The sequence below is a fragment of the Heterodontus francisci genome, chromosome 6, assembly GCF_036365525.1.
Source record: "Heterodontus francisci isolate sHetFra1 chromosome 6, sHetFra1.hap1, whole genome shotgun sequence".
NCBI classification, from domain to species: Eukaryota; Metazoa; Chordata; class Chondrichthyes; order Heterodontiformes; family Heterodontidae; genus Heterodontus; species Heterodontus francisci.
This window is the reverse complement of record NC_090376.1, coordinates 53,991,693-54,007,236: the sequence shown is the minus strand read 5'-3', so window position 1 is coordinate 54,007,236 and position 15,544 is coordinate 53,991,693. Positions and strand designations below refer to the sequence as shown.

At 41.0% G+C, this 15,544-nt stretch overlaps 1 protein-coding gene across 1 annotated transcript in view; it reads right to left on the bottom strand.

Moving 5' to 3' along the window:
- The window catches only part of LOC137371316 (centromere protein J-like), a 100,048-nt gene that overhangs the window by 54,399 nt on the left and 30,105 nt on the right, over positions 1–15,544 (bottom strand). Inside the window, 2 exon segments of the mRNA XM_068033700.1 lie at positions 1,154–1,319; positions 4,802–4,934. Of these exon segments, the coding sequence (XP_067889801.1) occupies positions 1,154–1,319; positions 4,802–4,934 (299 nt within the window).

Here is a 15,544-nt window from a genome sequence, read left to right as displayed (position 1 = left end):
TGCTGCTCACAATGTGGTTTCCTCTACACAAGCACAGACTTGTTGATCGCTGTGCAGAACACCTCCGCTCATTCTGCAAGCATGACCCCAAGCTTGCAGTTACCGGTCATTTTAATCTCCAACTTGCGCCCATTCTGACCCTTCTGTCTCCTCTGCCTCCTACGGTGTTCGATTGAAGCTCAATGTAAATTCCAGGAACAGCACCTCATTTCTCAACTGGGTGCTTTACACCCTTCTAGACTCAACATTGAGTTAAACAATTTTAGATTGCAACTTTTGCCCCATTTGGTTTCATTTTTCTTTGCTGGTCTGTTTTTTTCCCCTTTTATTTAGAACAGCAGCTATTCATGATCCTGCCATTCACACTTCCTCTAGACATCTTTTGTTTGTTTACTTGTACCATTAGCACTCCCTTTGTCCTTGCACCATGCACCCTTTTATCATTTCATCTCTCCTGTCATCCATCCGATCACAAACCTTCCCTTTTGTTCTTTTTCCCACCTTCCCTCCTTTCACTTGCTCAAAACCTATTTCATTAGAACTGAAAAAGGTTTGAAATGCAAGATCGCAGACCTGAAACATTAACTGTTTCTCTCTCCACAGATACTGCCAAGCCTGCTGAGTATTTCCAGAATTTTCTGTATTTTTATTTCAGATTTCCAGCACCGACAATATTTTACTTTTGTAATGAATCATTGTCTGCTCGTGTTATTGCTACTCCCAGACAATGTGGCATGTTAGGATTGATTTCATCTTTGGGCAGTGGCAGAAAAGAGGATTGGCTGCTCATTATACAGCCCATTTATTTTTCTTTTCCATGACTTCAGATCTCTTTCTACTTCGCCATTAACTATTTCTACACCAATAGTTTACTTGTGAAATTCATGTTTCCTTCTATTGTGTAGTTAGTTTCAACAACTCAAGTTCTTAGTTAAAGGGGGACTTTTCTGGAGGATGTGATAATATTTTGCCCTGGAAGTTACTAGAAAATTGACCAGAGCGATAAAGGACAAAGTAAACTATTAATAATTTCTCAAATATGAGTCAAACTAATGGTCATTCATAAGTCAGAAATTCAGCAAACACATCTTAATTGTTGAACAGTGGATTTAAATTTAAAGAGAGGATAACAATGCCAAAAGGAGAATTTCACCTGTATCTCTTCTCTTTCCTTTTTGTCAGGGATTGCTCTTGCTGCTGCAGCATATTTTTCAAAAACCATTCGCTCTTTTTGTAGTCGTTTCAATTCTTCTTTTTTGTATTCCTCCAATTGATTTAATTCTTCTGTTTTCTTACGTTCGAAGTCTGCAATTTCTTTTCTAAAGATTAAACATTTTTTTAAAGAAATTTCTTTGCCTTTAATATTGCAATATTTCAATTAAGAACCTAAGCCAATTAATTAATACCACAGTCTTCAAAACAGTTAAGTAGCATAGTTACAAAAATATTTCTCAATCTAACCGAGCACTACAAGGCTATTTTTAGTTAACAAGGATTAAACGGTTTGAAATCTGGATCAAGTGTGAGATGGGTGCAGTACAAAATAAATGTATTCCTAGAAGGCAAAAAGATAATGTAAAGAACAGAATTCATAGAGATTAAAATTAAATTGAAATGCAAAAAAAAATCTAACAAAATTAAGATTAATAAAAAAAACTTGAGGAATAGAGACAGTGAAGGTGAAAAGGAAGATTAGAAGTGAAGGTGAAAAAACTAGCAGAAGGAAATATCAATGACTTTTACAGGCATTCTAAAAGTAAAAAAAAAAAATCAACAAAGGGTTAGACCATTCAGTGATGGAAAAAGGAAATCAAGTTGTGGAGGATAGAAGTATCATACAGATAAATATTTTGCATCAGTGTTTACAAATGACGATCGAAATTAGAATGGTTCAGTCAAGGATGTGTAACAATTGTTCCAGATAACTGCAGAAAAGAAATTGCTAACTCTAAGTCTGTTAGCCAAATATCAGTTGTGGACAAAGTCTTAGAATGTATAACTGATGATGAAAATTAGTGAGTATGTAGAAATGCATGGAACAAAAGAAAGCAAGCATGGATTTGTTAAAGGTAAGTCAAGTTTCAAAGAGGTTTTTGAAAAAATGGCCGATTGTATAGATACAAGGAATGCAGTATGTGAGTCAGCGGCGCTTGAGATGGCTTGGCCATGTGAGCCGCATGGAAGATGGCAGGATCCCCAAAGACACATTGTACAGCGAGCTCGCCACTGGTATCAGACCCACCGGCCGTCCATGTCTCCGTTATAAAGACGTCTGCAAACGCGACATGAAATCGTGTGACATTGATCACAAGTCGTGGGAGTCAGTTGCCAGCATTCGCCAGAGCTGGCGGGCAGCCATAAAGACAGGGCTAAATTGTGGCGAGTCGAAGAGACTTAGTAGTTGGCAGGAAAAAAGACAGAGGCGCAAGGGGAGAGCCAACTGTGCAACAGCCCCAACAAACAAATTTCTCTGCAGCACCTGTGGAAGAGCCTGTCACTCCAGAATTGGCCTTTATAGCCACTCCAGGCGCTGCTTCACAAACCACTGACCACCTCCAGGCGCGTATCCATTGTCTCTCGAGATAAGGAGGCCCAAAAGAAAGAAAAGTATGTGATGTACATGAATTTTCAGTAACTGTTTAATAACTTTTGTAACAGGCCTCGTATGAGATATGTTAAGATATATAATGAAAGAGATGCTGCAGCATGCATAGAAAGTTGGCTGATGGACATCAAACAAAGGCATTGCTCAGAATGGAAAAGGGTTAGAAGTGGTATACTACAGCGATCAGTGCTGGGTCCAATTTTGTTCTTGGTATGATTTGGGCAAAGGGAGCTTACTAACAACAAAAAGTTGGGGTGTGGTGGTGTTGACAAAAAGTGAAATATTCTGTAAAAGTCTTGACAAGACCATAGTTAATGAAATAGGTGCACTGGTGGAAGATGCAAATGAATGCAAAGAAGTGCGAGATAACACATTTTGGAAGGGAAAATAAAGAATGGGAGAATACAACACCTGCATTTATAATCTGCCTTTAACATAGTAAAATGTTCCAAAGTGCTTCACATGAGAGTTGTCAAACAAAATTTGACACCAAACCACGAGGACATATCAGATTAGGTGACCATAAGCTTAGGTGAAGAGGTTTTAAGGAGTATCTTAGAGGAGAGAGGGGCAAGGAATTTAAAAGGAAGGGAAGTCCATAGCTTAGGCCGATGCAGCTGAAAGCACGGCCATCAATGGTGGAGCAGTTATAAACGGGGATGCCCAAAAGGCCAGAATTGGAACAGCACAGAGACATCCTGCCTATCACACAAATGAGTAATGTGATATATGAATTTCAATGCCAGTGCGATGGTAGGTATATTGGCAGTACGTCCCAAAGACTGGCAGATCAAACACGTCCCTTCTGCTGTTTGCGACAGGCAAGGTTGAGGCCGTACCCAACCAGCCCATGCTTGAAAATTCAAAAACCAGCGTCCAACCTTAGATGTGATTCCGCAATTGGACAACATTTGCTAAATAATCTGCAGTGTGCTAAGAACTACGCTGACAACCAATTTGAGATCGTCAGTAGGGCTCACAGTGTGGGGCATTTGCATGTACTGGAAGGTACATATATTAATACACAGGGCCCTGTTCTTTGTAGACAGAAAGAATATGTACACACATTGCGCCTGTTTCAACTGAACAAAATAAGTGACAGCCATTCGTTGGTTCATTCCTCAGGGCAATGCGTTGACCAGAGTCAAGCTGCCTGGTTTAAATTTCAAACAAAGCTTGGCGGCTGTCAGTCACCGTAAACTGGTGCATTCGCCATTGTAATGCCTCTACCAGAGTTCACTTGCCAACCAATCAGCACTCTCTTCTCATGCAGTATAAATTGTTGTTTTCCCTTACATTGGTTATTCTTGAATAATGTCCTGATGATTGCAAGTCGAACAGCTTCGACAACGTGTCTCTATTTTCAGCAACTCTCAAGTTCTGTACTACCATATGACTAAGTGTTATATTTCTGGATTTTTGTCACAAATGAATTGTTTTTTTTTTTAAAATAAAGTGTATTCATACGATTTTTAATCATCAAGTTTAGAGGAAAGCTAGTTACAATGCTCATGGAGTAAGCATTGAAGTTGCTTCCCTAAGACTGAAAACAAGTAGTATCACCTCTGCTTCTCTCTCCACAGATGCTGCCAGACCTGCTGATTATTTCCAGCATTTCTTGTTTACATTTCAGATTTCCAGCATCCGCAGTATTTTGCTTTTGTTTAAGTAGGTTTATTAGCCTGTCTTGGTCATCAATAAATATCTCACACTCACAGGGAGGTTCATGGTTCTGAGCAATCAGCAAGGGTTGCCTGTGAAATTAACCAACCTTACAATACATATCTGGCTTTGTCTTACCTAGTGTTTTCTTGGCTTACATTCAAAAATATTGGAGACATTCACATGGCAGCACATGCAAAAGACAAAAATATCCAGTTCAGATTTCAAGAGGATACTATTGTTACACCCAAGTAAGCTACTGTATAGGGAGATATTGGGCAGTACAAGTGCACCCAAAATATAAGATGCTGAAATCACTTATGAAAGTGACTACCATCACTGTCCCTGAAAAAATATCTAAGGAAAGACCAAAACTTCTAACAAGTAGTGATGTGTGGTGGATTTTTATACAAATTATTTGCTTCCTATGAATTTTTGATGTATGGAGAAAGAACTTTTCTTTATTTCACAATCAAATCATAGAGAAATTTGCATTAGTGCTCTCGTCTATTGAAAATAACCATATGTACTTACTTAAGGTCCACCATGACTTTTTCCCGATCATTTCGAAGTTTGGCCAGTGTAGCATTTTCTGCTCGAAATTGGTCAATTTCAGTTTCTAATTCTACCAACTTATCCCTCAGCAACTTGGACTGAATACCAGCACCTAACAAACAGCACAACATATTTAAAAATTAATGCTGTAAAAAGAATTTTAAAATTTACTGCTATGGCAAACTGCTTGAACATAATAAAATGTTCCTGATGCATCAAAACAGTAGGTTATTTCACTGCAAGTAGATGTACTCCACAAAAAGCAGTTTGATGCATGTGCACAACATTCACAACTAGTCTTCAAGAATTGCCAGCTGTCGCTCAGCCTAATTACAATCACCAGGGAAGTAGTGGTACTGAACAAATTGTGTGGTCCTCAGGAATTTTTTTGGGCCAAAATTTGTTGGGAGACAGAACCTTGTGCAATGTGATTGGTGAGATAAAAGTAACCTAACAGAAAAGCACAGATTAGATCTTATGAACCTTCGTCAAAGACAAAGAAGAAAATTCATTATCAATATCAATTGATAAAGAAGGCTCACAACATAGAAAACTTATTTTACAGAAATATATACACGGGGAAGTAATATATACATTGTAGTGAATTTCTTTGGGGGTTCTCCAGCTTGACCACCATATCTCTAGTGGAAGGGCTACAATTGTGCAACCATATCGATTTAAAAAGCTGTACGGCTTAAAATGCAACCACTAGCAGTATAGAACACCTATTATAAATGCATTGGTTTGTTTCTTCCAAAATTAGCTTTACAAATGCTTTTGCCCTGGCACCATGTACAGTTAAGCATAATTATTTTGAACATTCATTGGTTAAAAATTTAAAAAATGTAAAAACATGTCTGATGCTCTCTTTCCTATATTTGACAGGGATTACTTAAATGCAGGTGTGGAAATAATGGGCTTGAGTTTTGTCAGTCAGTAACCTGTTAAGATGGCGAAAGCAATGCCTGAGTGGTCTAATCAACTTGTACGTCATTGAATATTCTTTAGTAAGTTAAGCAGAAAGAATTGGATGTTCAGATCCCATCTAGATATTGTACAGTATAACAAATTTTAAATGTTATGAAAACATGTTAATTTATTTTCTTGGTATGATTTACCATTCCTCACCCAGATAGTTGGAAATTGACCTGCTCTCAGGATTAACTGATGGTAGTCAGTAACTGGCTTTTGGGTGTGTTAGAAAATGCTTGTTAAATATTCTGTCCTTCCACAGCAAAACATCTAGGAATGTACCTTGTTTAATATTTCTATTCAGTGCATGGAGGAGTAATGGAATATTTCCTTTGAGAATGCTTAATAAATTATATGCAGATATATGCTGGGATAAATTATAATCCAAGTCAATATGGATCTGCATTCCATGGGTTTCTGTGTAATATACCTGGGCTTCCTAGTAAAACCACAACTTTTATATGTTGCATTGTAGCATATTTATGAAAACTTGCTTTTGATTGTTAACTTAGAATTACTGTAGTAACCCCTGAGGTACAACATTCGAGGCTAAAAAATTGTTGACTGGGTATTGTATCATTTGTTCCATATGTTTCTTGGCAGAATTCAGTCTCAGTAAGTGAACCTATGTTCCCACAGAGCAGCAATACACAATTTATAGAATGTGGTGAACAGCAGCATGCCTTTGTTAATATACTACAAAAGTTATATACCACAAATCATACTGAGAACCCACTGTATACTCCTGATCTCATGAGCAGAAAAAGATCAAGTGGTTGGACAAAATGATTCAGGGTGAAGTTACAAATCTAATTATAGATGAGGAAAGCCATTTGGCTCATCTTGGTTCAGCCATTTTAGAATGATTCTAAAATTCTGACATTTGATTTATTAATCATTCCAGGTTTTTGCCTCTAGTTGTTTACCACATGTAATGTCCATTCCACATGTTGATCACTCTGGGAAAAATTTGCTGATATTAGTTATAAGTTTGCTTTTAACTTTGAACCTGTCTGACCTTGTCCTACCCTTGCAATTTATAGTAACTTTCTGGATTTACCTTTTCAATAGCATTTACCATCTTGTATACCTCAAAAAAGTCACCTGTTAGCTGCTTTCTTTCATGCCAGAAATGCCAGTTTTGCTTATTCTTTAACATCCCTCAAATGAGGAATCAACTTTGTGGCTCTTATTTGCAATAGCTGCAATGTTTGAATTACTCCTTTGTGTTACAATGACTATAACGGGACACAATACAAAGGGGGAGGGTGAACAGCCAGCAGTCGTGGTCCACATCGGAACCAACGACATAGGTAAAAAGAGGGATGTGGTCCTGCAGTCAGAATTTAGGGAGCTAGGTAAGAAATTAGCAAGCAGGACCTCAAAAGTAGTCATCTCCGGATTATTCCCAGTGCCATGCGCATGTGAGTACAGAAATAGAAGGATAAGACAGATGAATGCGTGGCTGGAAAGATGGTACAGGAGGGAGGGCTTTAGATTGGGACATTGGGACCGGCTCTGGGGGAGATGGGACCTGTACAGGCCAGACGGGTTGCACCTGAACAGAACTGAAAGTAATGGTTTTACCTTCTCCAATCGCTATGTAACTCAGCCAATTTCTTATTCATACCAAAGATATATCCTTGCGCCCCACAGCTTTTACTGGCCTTTGTAGAACTTTTGTCAAATGCCTTGAATCCAGGTACAATGTTATGGGGCTTACATATATCCATTTTTGGTATGACTTCAAGTCATGGAAATTAATGAGACAGTCTTCCTCCTGCTGAATCCTTGTTGACTACTGTCATTTGGCAGTTTCACGTGCAGTATTTGTGCCAGAACCTGCACCTCGAGGATTGGTCTTCACAGCCATCAGCAAAGGTGCACCAAGAGAAGACACCATCTAAATGGATAGCTTGCATATCCATCGTCTTTCATAGATGGAAGGATACCAACCAATTGTTTAATAAAGGTGGTGTTGTATGAAATAAATCGTACAAGATTGAAGCAAGCCTGGTGGATCTACATTGCCTGTTTCATTTGTTGACCATTATGAGTTGCCTGTTACCAATCTACTGCTTGGTTCCCACTGTTCAGTGGCTCCCTCATGATTATCTGCCTCACCATTCTCTTGTCTTCTGTCGAGGATAAATACCATCTTTCTTTGGGAAATTATTGCTTTTGGAATCTGTTTAGCTCGTCTTGAACCTCCATTCCATTTATATTAATTTCACTTTGGTTAACAATCTTCTCTAGTGAATACTCACTTGTCTTGTTTTGAGCCTGCTTGCCTCTTCTGTCAGCCCTCTTACTGCTGAAGTACTGAAAGAATTCCCTACTTGTTAGTTGCACCTAATGCACTTGGCACATCTACAAATTCCCGATCTCCCTCAGTCTTTGTCAACAAAACACTTTTTTTTAAAAAAAAAAATCCTCTGGTACATTATCCCTTCTCATCCTCTCTGCAGCCTTCGATATGGTTGGCTACTCCATCTTCCTCCAACATCTCCCCTTCACCTCCATTGTTCAGCTGAGCAGCTCTATCCTTACCCCTTAAATAAAAATGCTCAAAACTCAGGTCAGGCAGCATCTATGGAGAGAAAAGATTAACATTTCACTTCAATGATCTTTCAATGTCATTGACCTGAAACGTTAACTGTTCTCTCCACAGATGCCACCTGACCAGCTGTTTCCCCAGCATTTTTTGTTCGATTTCAAGCATCTGCAGTATTTTGCTTTTGTCCTTGCCCCTTTAGCTGGTTCCACTTACCTAACCAGTTGTAGCCACAGAATCTGTTGCAATGCTTCTCTTCTCATTCAGCATCATTATCTCTGGAGTCGTCCAAATATCTATCCTCATCCACTTACTATTTCCCAGCTACATGCTGCCCTTGGTAACATCACCAAAAATAGAATGACAGGTTTTGCGTACACTGGCCACTCAGCTCTATCTTGGTATCCCTCTCAACCTATGCACCAACTCTGTGTTGTCAGACTGTTGTTCAACCCCATATGCTTTCCACCAAAAAAATCAGATGCCTATTTCTAACTCAATGTCTCTACCCTCCTTCAGCTTAGCTTCTACTTTAATTTATTTTCTGTAATGGGGTGTCCAAAATTACACAGTGTAGCCAGCCACTACCTTGTACAAATGATCACTCTTTATTCCAGCACCTTATGTCCCTCATTTCTAAAAATCCAAAATACTATTTGCATCTTTATCTCCATTGCATTGGTGGTCTATAACTGAATTATATGATTTTTCTCTTATTTATCTCTCTCATGGATATGTTTGTATTACGACCCCAGAACTTCTGTTCCATTGCTGTTACTTAAAGTCTATTAATCCATCAACATCCTGGGGTTACTATTCACTAGAAACTTAACTGGACCAGCTACACAAGTACTGTGGCTACAAGACCAAATCAGAGGCTGGGAATTCTGCAGCAAGTAACTCTTCTCCTAACTTCCCAAAAAGCTTGTCGACCATCTATAAGCAACAAGGCAGGAGTGTGATGGAATACTCTCCACTTGCCTGGATGAGTGCAGCTCCAACACTCCTTTCTCACCAATCTCGAGACAGTTTTTCCAGCTGTGTGCTGCTACACTAAGCTGAATGCCTTGGTCTTTGCAGATTGAAAACCTCAGTTCATGGCCGTAGCAAAAAATCACAATAGTGATAGAGGTCTTCCCAAGTGAAGTATAGAAACAACCACCTTTCAATGTGAATATATAGCTGAGAAAAATTGGATGAGGCTGATCCATCAGGCACCATATTGAACACTTTCAGCCACCCAACAAGTACCCACTATTTTTTACCCTTCAGCCAATTTCATATCTGTTCCCAAGGTGTACCCTGAATCTCCTTCAGCTTTGAACATAATTCAGCCCTTAGTACGAAATTTTATCAATTGTCTTCTGGAAGTCAATGCATACCATTATCATAGACCACTTTGTCACTTCCTTAACGAAGTTGAAGAGTTGAGTCAGGTTGAATCTTCCATTTCTGAATTCATGTTGACTTGTTGTTTATTAGTTAACGTACAAAATTCAAGTTTATTCCTGATAAATTGGTTCCATTATTTTACATCAAATAGAAAGTTAATGGGGCTTGTCTAACAACCCATTACATCAAAATGTCTCGACATCATCGTGACTGAGTGTAGTCACTCTTGTAAGGATAAAATACAGTCATTTGGTGCCAGCAACAACTATGAATGGTCAATTTTTGGTGGCACGAGCTGAGGGAGGAATACTAGCATTATAGGATAACCACCATTGCAGGCAGACTGAATCTTGATTTTAACTTCCCAAATGAAAGAATCCATTTCCAATAATGCAGCACTTAATAATGCAGTGTAGGGTTAATGTCGAGTACATGCTCAAAATTTGTGTGGATCTTGAAATTGGGACATTAGTCCCGGCAAGGAAGTGCCTGTGTAAAGTCCTGCCTGCTTCCTCTGGCTTACTATTAATTCATGGAAAAGTAAAACTGCTAATATTACATTTCTGTTCATCTTCAGTAGCATGACAACATTGAGCTCTCTCTTAGCAGAGCACTGACAATACAGCTATGCAACTAAGACGCAAACCCCTACATCGGATCCCTCAGTGCCATGTTTCAGTTAGATAGGCTGAAGTCAAGGGTGCTCCCAGACCCTCCTACATGCTGGGAGTGCTCCTGCATCAGTCTCACTATTCCCTTAGTGCTCGTTTTTAAAAGGTCCCCTAGTATTTCATCACTGAACATAGACTCCCTCAGCTCACTATATACACTCCTGCTGCATTGCACATGGCAAGTTCAGAGCCATGTTGGTTTGCATTTTGCAGTTAACAGCTGCTCGCCACTGACCTCGAAGATGGTTGCCCGCATTGATTTAGCAAACCCTGTGGCGTGGATTTCACCGTTCCCAATATTAATTTGATTCCGTCACTAACTATAGGGGATCTCCGGCTTCCAGCAACAGTGATGTTACCAAGTAGGCTAAGCAGCCAAACACATTGACGGATTCTCAGACTGAAAACCAGGAAGTAAATGGCAATTATCCTTTGCATTTTAATTACTTTACAGAAAGCGAAATAAAGATTGGAGAGGCACACAGGGTAAGATGGAAGCTAAAGTATCAAACAAACTTTAAAAATAATTAATTTTGCATGATATTCTATGGAATTGTCATGAGAAATTTGACATTCCACAAATATAAAATTAGTTTATCAGGACTACAGGTAGTTCAGCAGAAATTACAAACTTAGCACGCCATTTAAAAACTCAGTTACACCTCATTCACCATGTGCAGACGCCAGAAGTTGCCATCAGATTCACAGTTGTAACAAATGAACGCTGACAGTTTCGCCATCGTTACAAACACAAAATCGGGCTGATGTGTTTCTAACCAGCCATTTGTTTTGCTGTTTCTGTCCTGCTGTGCTTTTATATTTCTTTTCTAAATTACTCCGATTGCATAATTATTGTCTATCTGTCTTCATCTCTCTCCTGTTCTACTAGGTTTGTGTTTTTGTTTATTTGTCCCTTCCACGTGGGTGGCGATGGAATGCCTGGTGGGGAAGCGAGACTGAAAGGGCTGCAACCTACCTGTGTAGAGAAAGGTGGGCTTCAATGATCAGTGGCTACCTTCCAATTCGCTTTCTGTTGCCTTCTGTTCTTGTGTGGTCCTCAGACCAGTTTTGTCACCCTCAACCTAATATCTGTTGACTTTTTCTGCTATCATGTCCTGTACCATTCTTGCTCCTTACTCTCAATGCATTTACTCTGCTGCCACTCATCCTTGTTTGCCCTCTAACTCTCCAAACCCAAATACACTGTCCCCTATTCCATCTCTTAGCACCCATAGTCAATGTTAGTTCACTGACATCCACTTGCCTCTGTCTCCCCCACCCCATATCCCTGTTATACCTCCAGGTTCCTAATCTCCCTCATCACACCCACCCCTCCCATTTGCCGCATACACTGAATGATGCTTAATTCTATCACTTGGATAGGAAACAGCCGTTTGTTTTTAAAACACTTAAAAGGAATTAAGGGCTATATACTATATTTAAAACCTGTGGATTTGTTTGCATATCATTTCTTAATCTAGCTTGTGACCTTTGAAGGTTAGCCATACCAGCTCTAGCCCAACAGAAATATCTCTCATACCACAGAGCGAGACCAAGGCAGACTTGCGAGGAGACAGGCACCGGCGAGCGGGAGTTCCAGCGGCTTAAAAAGAGGCATACTCACAGGGACAGCAACAGAGTTCCACGACTGACGTCACAGTGCAGAAAGTGATACATTGCAAGTGGAGGCAGCTGATTGGTAAGTAGGAACAGGTGGGTATTTCTACCCTTTTTTTTTACTAATTTCAATAGCTGAAGTAAAAGTAAAGGTAGGGAATTTAGATTGTAGTAGGTAGTGTTTGGAGTAGAACAAGGTCCCTAGCATAATTAGTACTCTAAATTAAAGGGAGTAACTAAGGAGCTTAAATCTAAGGTTAAGTCATGGCAGGAGAGCTCAGCCCCGTGGCATGCTCCTCCTGCGCTATGTGGGAATCAGGGACACTTCTAGTGTCCCTGGCGACCATGTGTGCAGGAAGTGTGTCCAGCTGCAGCTACTAGCTGACCGTGTTGCACAGCTGCAGCTGAGGATGGTCTCACTGTGGAGCATCAGCGATACTGAGGAGGTCGTGGATAGCATGTTTAGCAAGGTGGTCACACCGCAGGTAATGGCTGTAGAGGTAGAAAAGGGATGGGTGACCACCAGGAGCAGTAGTAGGTGCAGGCAGGTAGTGCAGGGGTCCCCAGTGGCCATCCCTCTCTCAAACAGATATACCGCTTTGGATACTGTTGGGGAGGATGGCCTCCCAGGGGAAAGCAGCAACAGCCAAGGTCGTGGCACCACTGCACAGGAGGAGAGGAAAGGAGTGGGAGAGCCATACTTGAAGGGGATTCAATTGTAAAGAGAACAGCCAGGCGCTTCTGTGGCCACAAATGAGACTCCAGGTTGGTATATTGCCTCCCTGGTGCTAGGGTCAAGGATGTCTGAGTGGCTGCAGGACATTCTGAAGGGAGAGGGTGAACAGTCAGAGGTCGTGGTACACATTGGAATGACATAGGTAGAATAGGGATGAGGTCCCGCAAGATGTTAGGGAGCTAGGTAGCAGATTAAAAAGCAGGACCTCAAAGATTGTAATCTCTGGATTACTCCCGATGCCACATGCTAGTGAGTATAGGAATAGGAGGATATAGCAGATGAATGCGTGGCTGAGGTGGTGGTGCAGGAGGGAGGGCTTTAGTTTCCTGGATCACTGGGTCTGCTTCTGGAAAAGGTGGGACCTGTACATGTTGGACGGGTTGCACCTGAACTGGAACGGGACCGACATCCTTGCTGGTAGGTTTGCTCGTGTTGTTGGAGGGGAGGTTTAAACTAATTTGGCAGGGGGATGGGAAACAGAGTGGAGGCACAGTAGGGGGTGATGCACAGTCAAATATAGAAGAGAAACTGAGTCAGTCTGGAAGGCTGTGCAAATGTAGACCTGTTAAGGCACAAGTAAAAAATGCAAGGCTGGATTGCATCCTTTTTTTTATTCATTCATGGGATGCGGGCATCACTGGCTATGCCAGCATTGCCCATCCCTAATTGCCCTTGAGAAGGTGGTGGTGAGCTGCCTTCTTGAACCGCTGCAGTCCATGTGAAGTAGATACACGCACAGTGCTGTTAGGAAGGGAGTTTCAGGATTTTGACCAAGCGACAGTGAAGGCGACAGGGCTGGGTTTGCTGTTGTCGCTTCCCGTGAATAGGTCGATGCCGGGTTGCCCGTCCGGTTTCATTCCTTTTTATTGACTTCGTAGCGGTTAGGTACAACTGAGTGGCTTACTAGGCCAATTCAGAGGGCATGTAAGAGTTAACCACATTACTGTGGGTCTGGAGTCACATGTAGGCCAGACCAGGTAAGGACAGCAGATTTCCTTCCCTAAAGGATATTAGTGAACCAGATGGGTTTTTACAACAATCGACAATGGTTTCATGGCCATCATTAGACTAGCTTTTAATTCCAGATTTATTAATTAAAATTAAAATTCCACCTTCTGCTGTGGTGGGATTCGAACCCATGTCTCCAGATCAATACCCTGGGTCTCTGGGTTACTAGTACAGTGATAATACCACTACGTCACCGCCTCCCCTCTTAGTGCAAGGAGTCTTACAAGTAGGGCAGATGAATTGAGGGCGTTGATTAGCACATGGTGTGATATTATTGCCATCACAGAGACATGGTTGAGGGAGGGACAGGACTGGCAGCTCAACATTCCAGGGTATAGAATCTTCAGGCATGACAGGGTAAAAGAGGTGACATTGCACTGTTGATCAAGGAGTCAATTACTGCAGTGGGGGGATAATATCTTAGATGGTTCTTCAAATGAGGCCATATGGGTAGAACTTAAAAACAAAAAGGGGGCAATCACTTGGTTGGGAGTGTACTACAGACATCCAAACAGTCGGAGAGATAGAGGAGCAGATAGGTAGACAAATCTCAGAGACGTGTAAAAATAATAGGGTAATAATAGTAGGGGATTTCAACTTCCCCAATGTCAACTGGGATAGTCTTAGTGCAAAAGGCTTAAAGGGGGCGGAATTCTTAAAATGCTTACAGGAGAGCGTTTTGAGCCAGTACGTAGAAAGTCCTACATGAGAAGAGGCAGTATTGGACCTAAACCTAGGGAATGAAGCCGGACAAGTGGTAGAAGTGTCAGTGGAGGAACATTTCAGGGATAGTGACCATAACTCTAAGATTTAAGGTAGTTATGGAAAAGGACAAAGATGGACCAGAAATAAAGGTACTGAAATGGGGGAAGGCTGATTTTAAGATGATAAAACAGATTCTGGATAAATTGGACTGAGAGCAGCTACTTGTAGGAAAGTCTATATCAGATCAGTGGGAGTCATTCAAAGGGGAAATAGTGAGAGTTCAGAGTCAACATGTACCCATTAAAGTGAAGGGTTAGGACCAACAAGTCCAAGGAAACCGGGATGTCAAGGGATATAGAAGATTGGACCAGGAAAAAAAAAAAGGAGGCTTATGGCAGATTCAGAGTGCTGAAAACAGTGGAGGCACTGGAGAAGAATAGAAAGTGTAGGGGGGGGTACTTAAAAAAAAGTAATTAGGAGAGCGAAGAGGGGACATGAAAAAACACCAGCGGAAAAGATAAAGGAAAATCCTAAGGCGTTTTATAAGTATATTAAAGGCAAGAGGATAACCAGAGAAAGAGTGGGGCCCGTTAGGGACCAATGTGGCAATCTGTGCGTAGAGCCGGAGGACATAGGTGAGGTTTTAAATGATTACTTTTCATCTGTGTTCACTGTGGAGAAGGACGATGGAAGTGTACAGATCAGGGAGGGGGATTGTGATATACTTGAACAAATTAGCATTGAAAGGGAGTAAGTATTAGATGTTTTAGCGGGCTTAAAAGTGGATAAATCCCCAGGCCCAGATGAGATGTATCCCAGGCTGTTATGTGAGGCAAGGGAGGAGATAGCAGGGGCTCAGACACAAATTTTCAAATCCTGTCTGGCCACAGGTGAGGTATCAGAGGATTGGAGGACAGCGAATGTGGTACCATTATTTAAAAAGGGTAGCAGGGATAAACCAGGCAATTACAGGCCGGTGGGTCGAACATCAGTGGTTGGGAAACTATTGGAAAAAAGTCTGAGAGACAGGATTAATCTCCACTTGGAGAGGCAGGGATTAATCACAG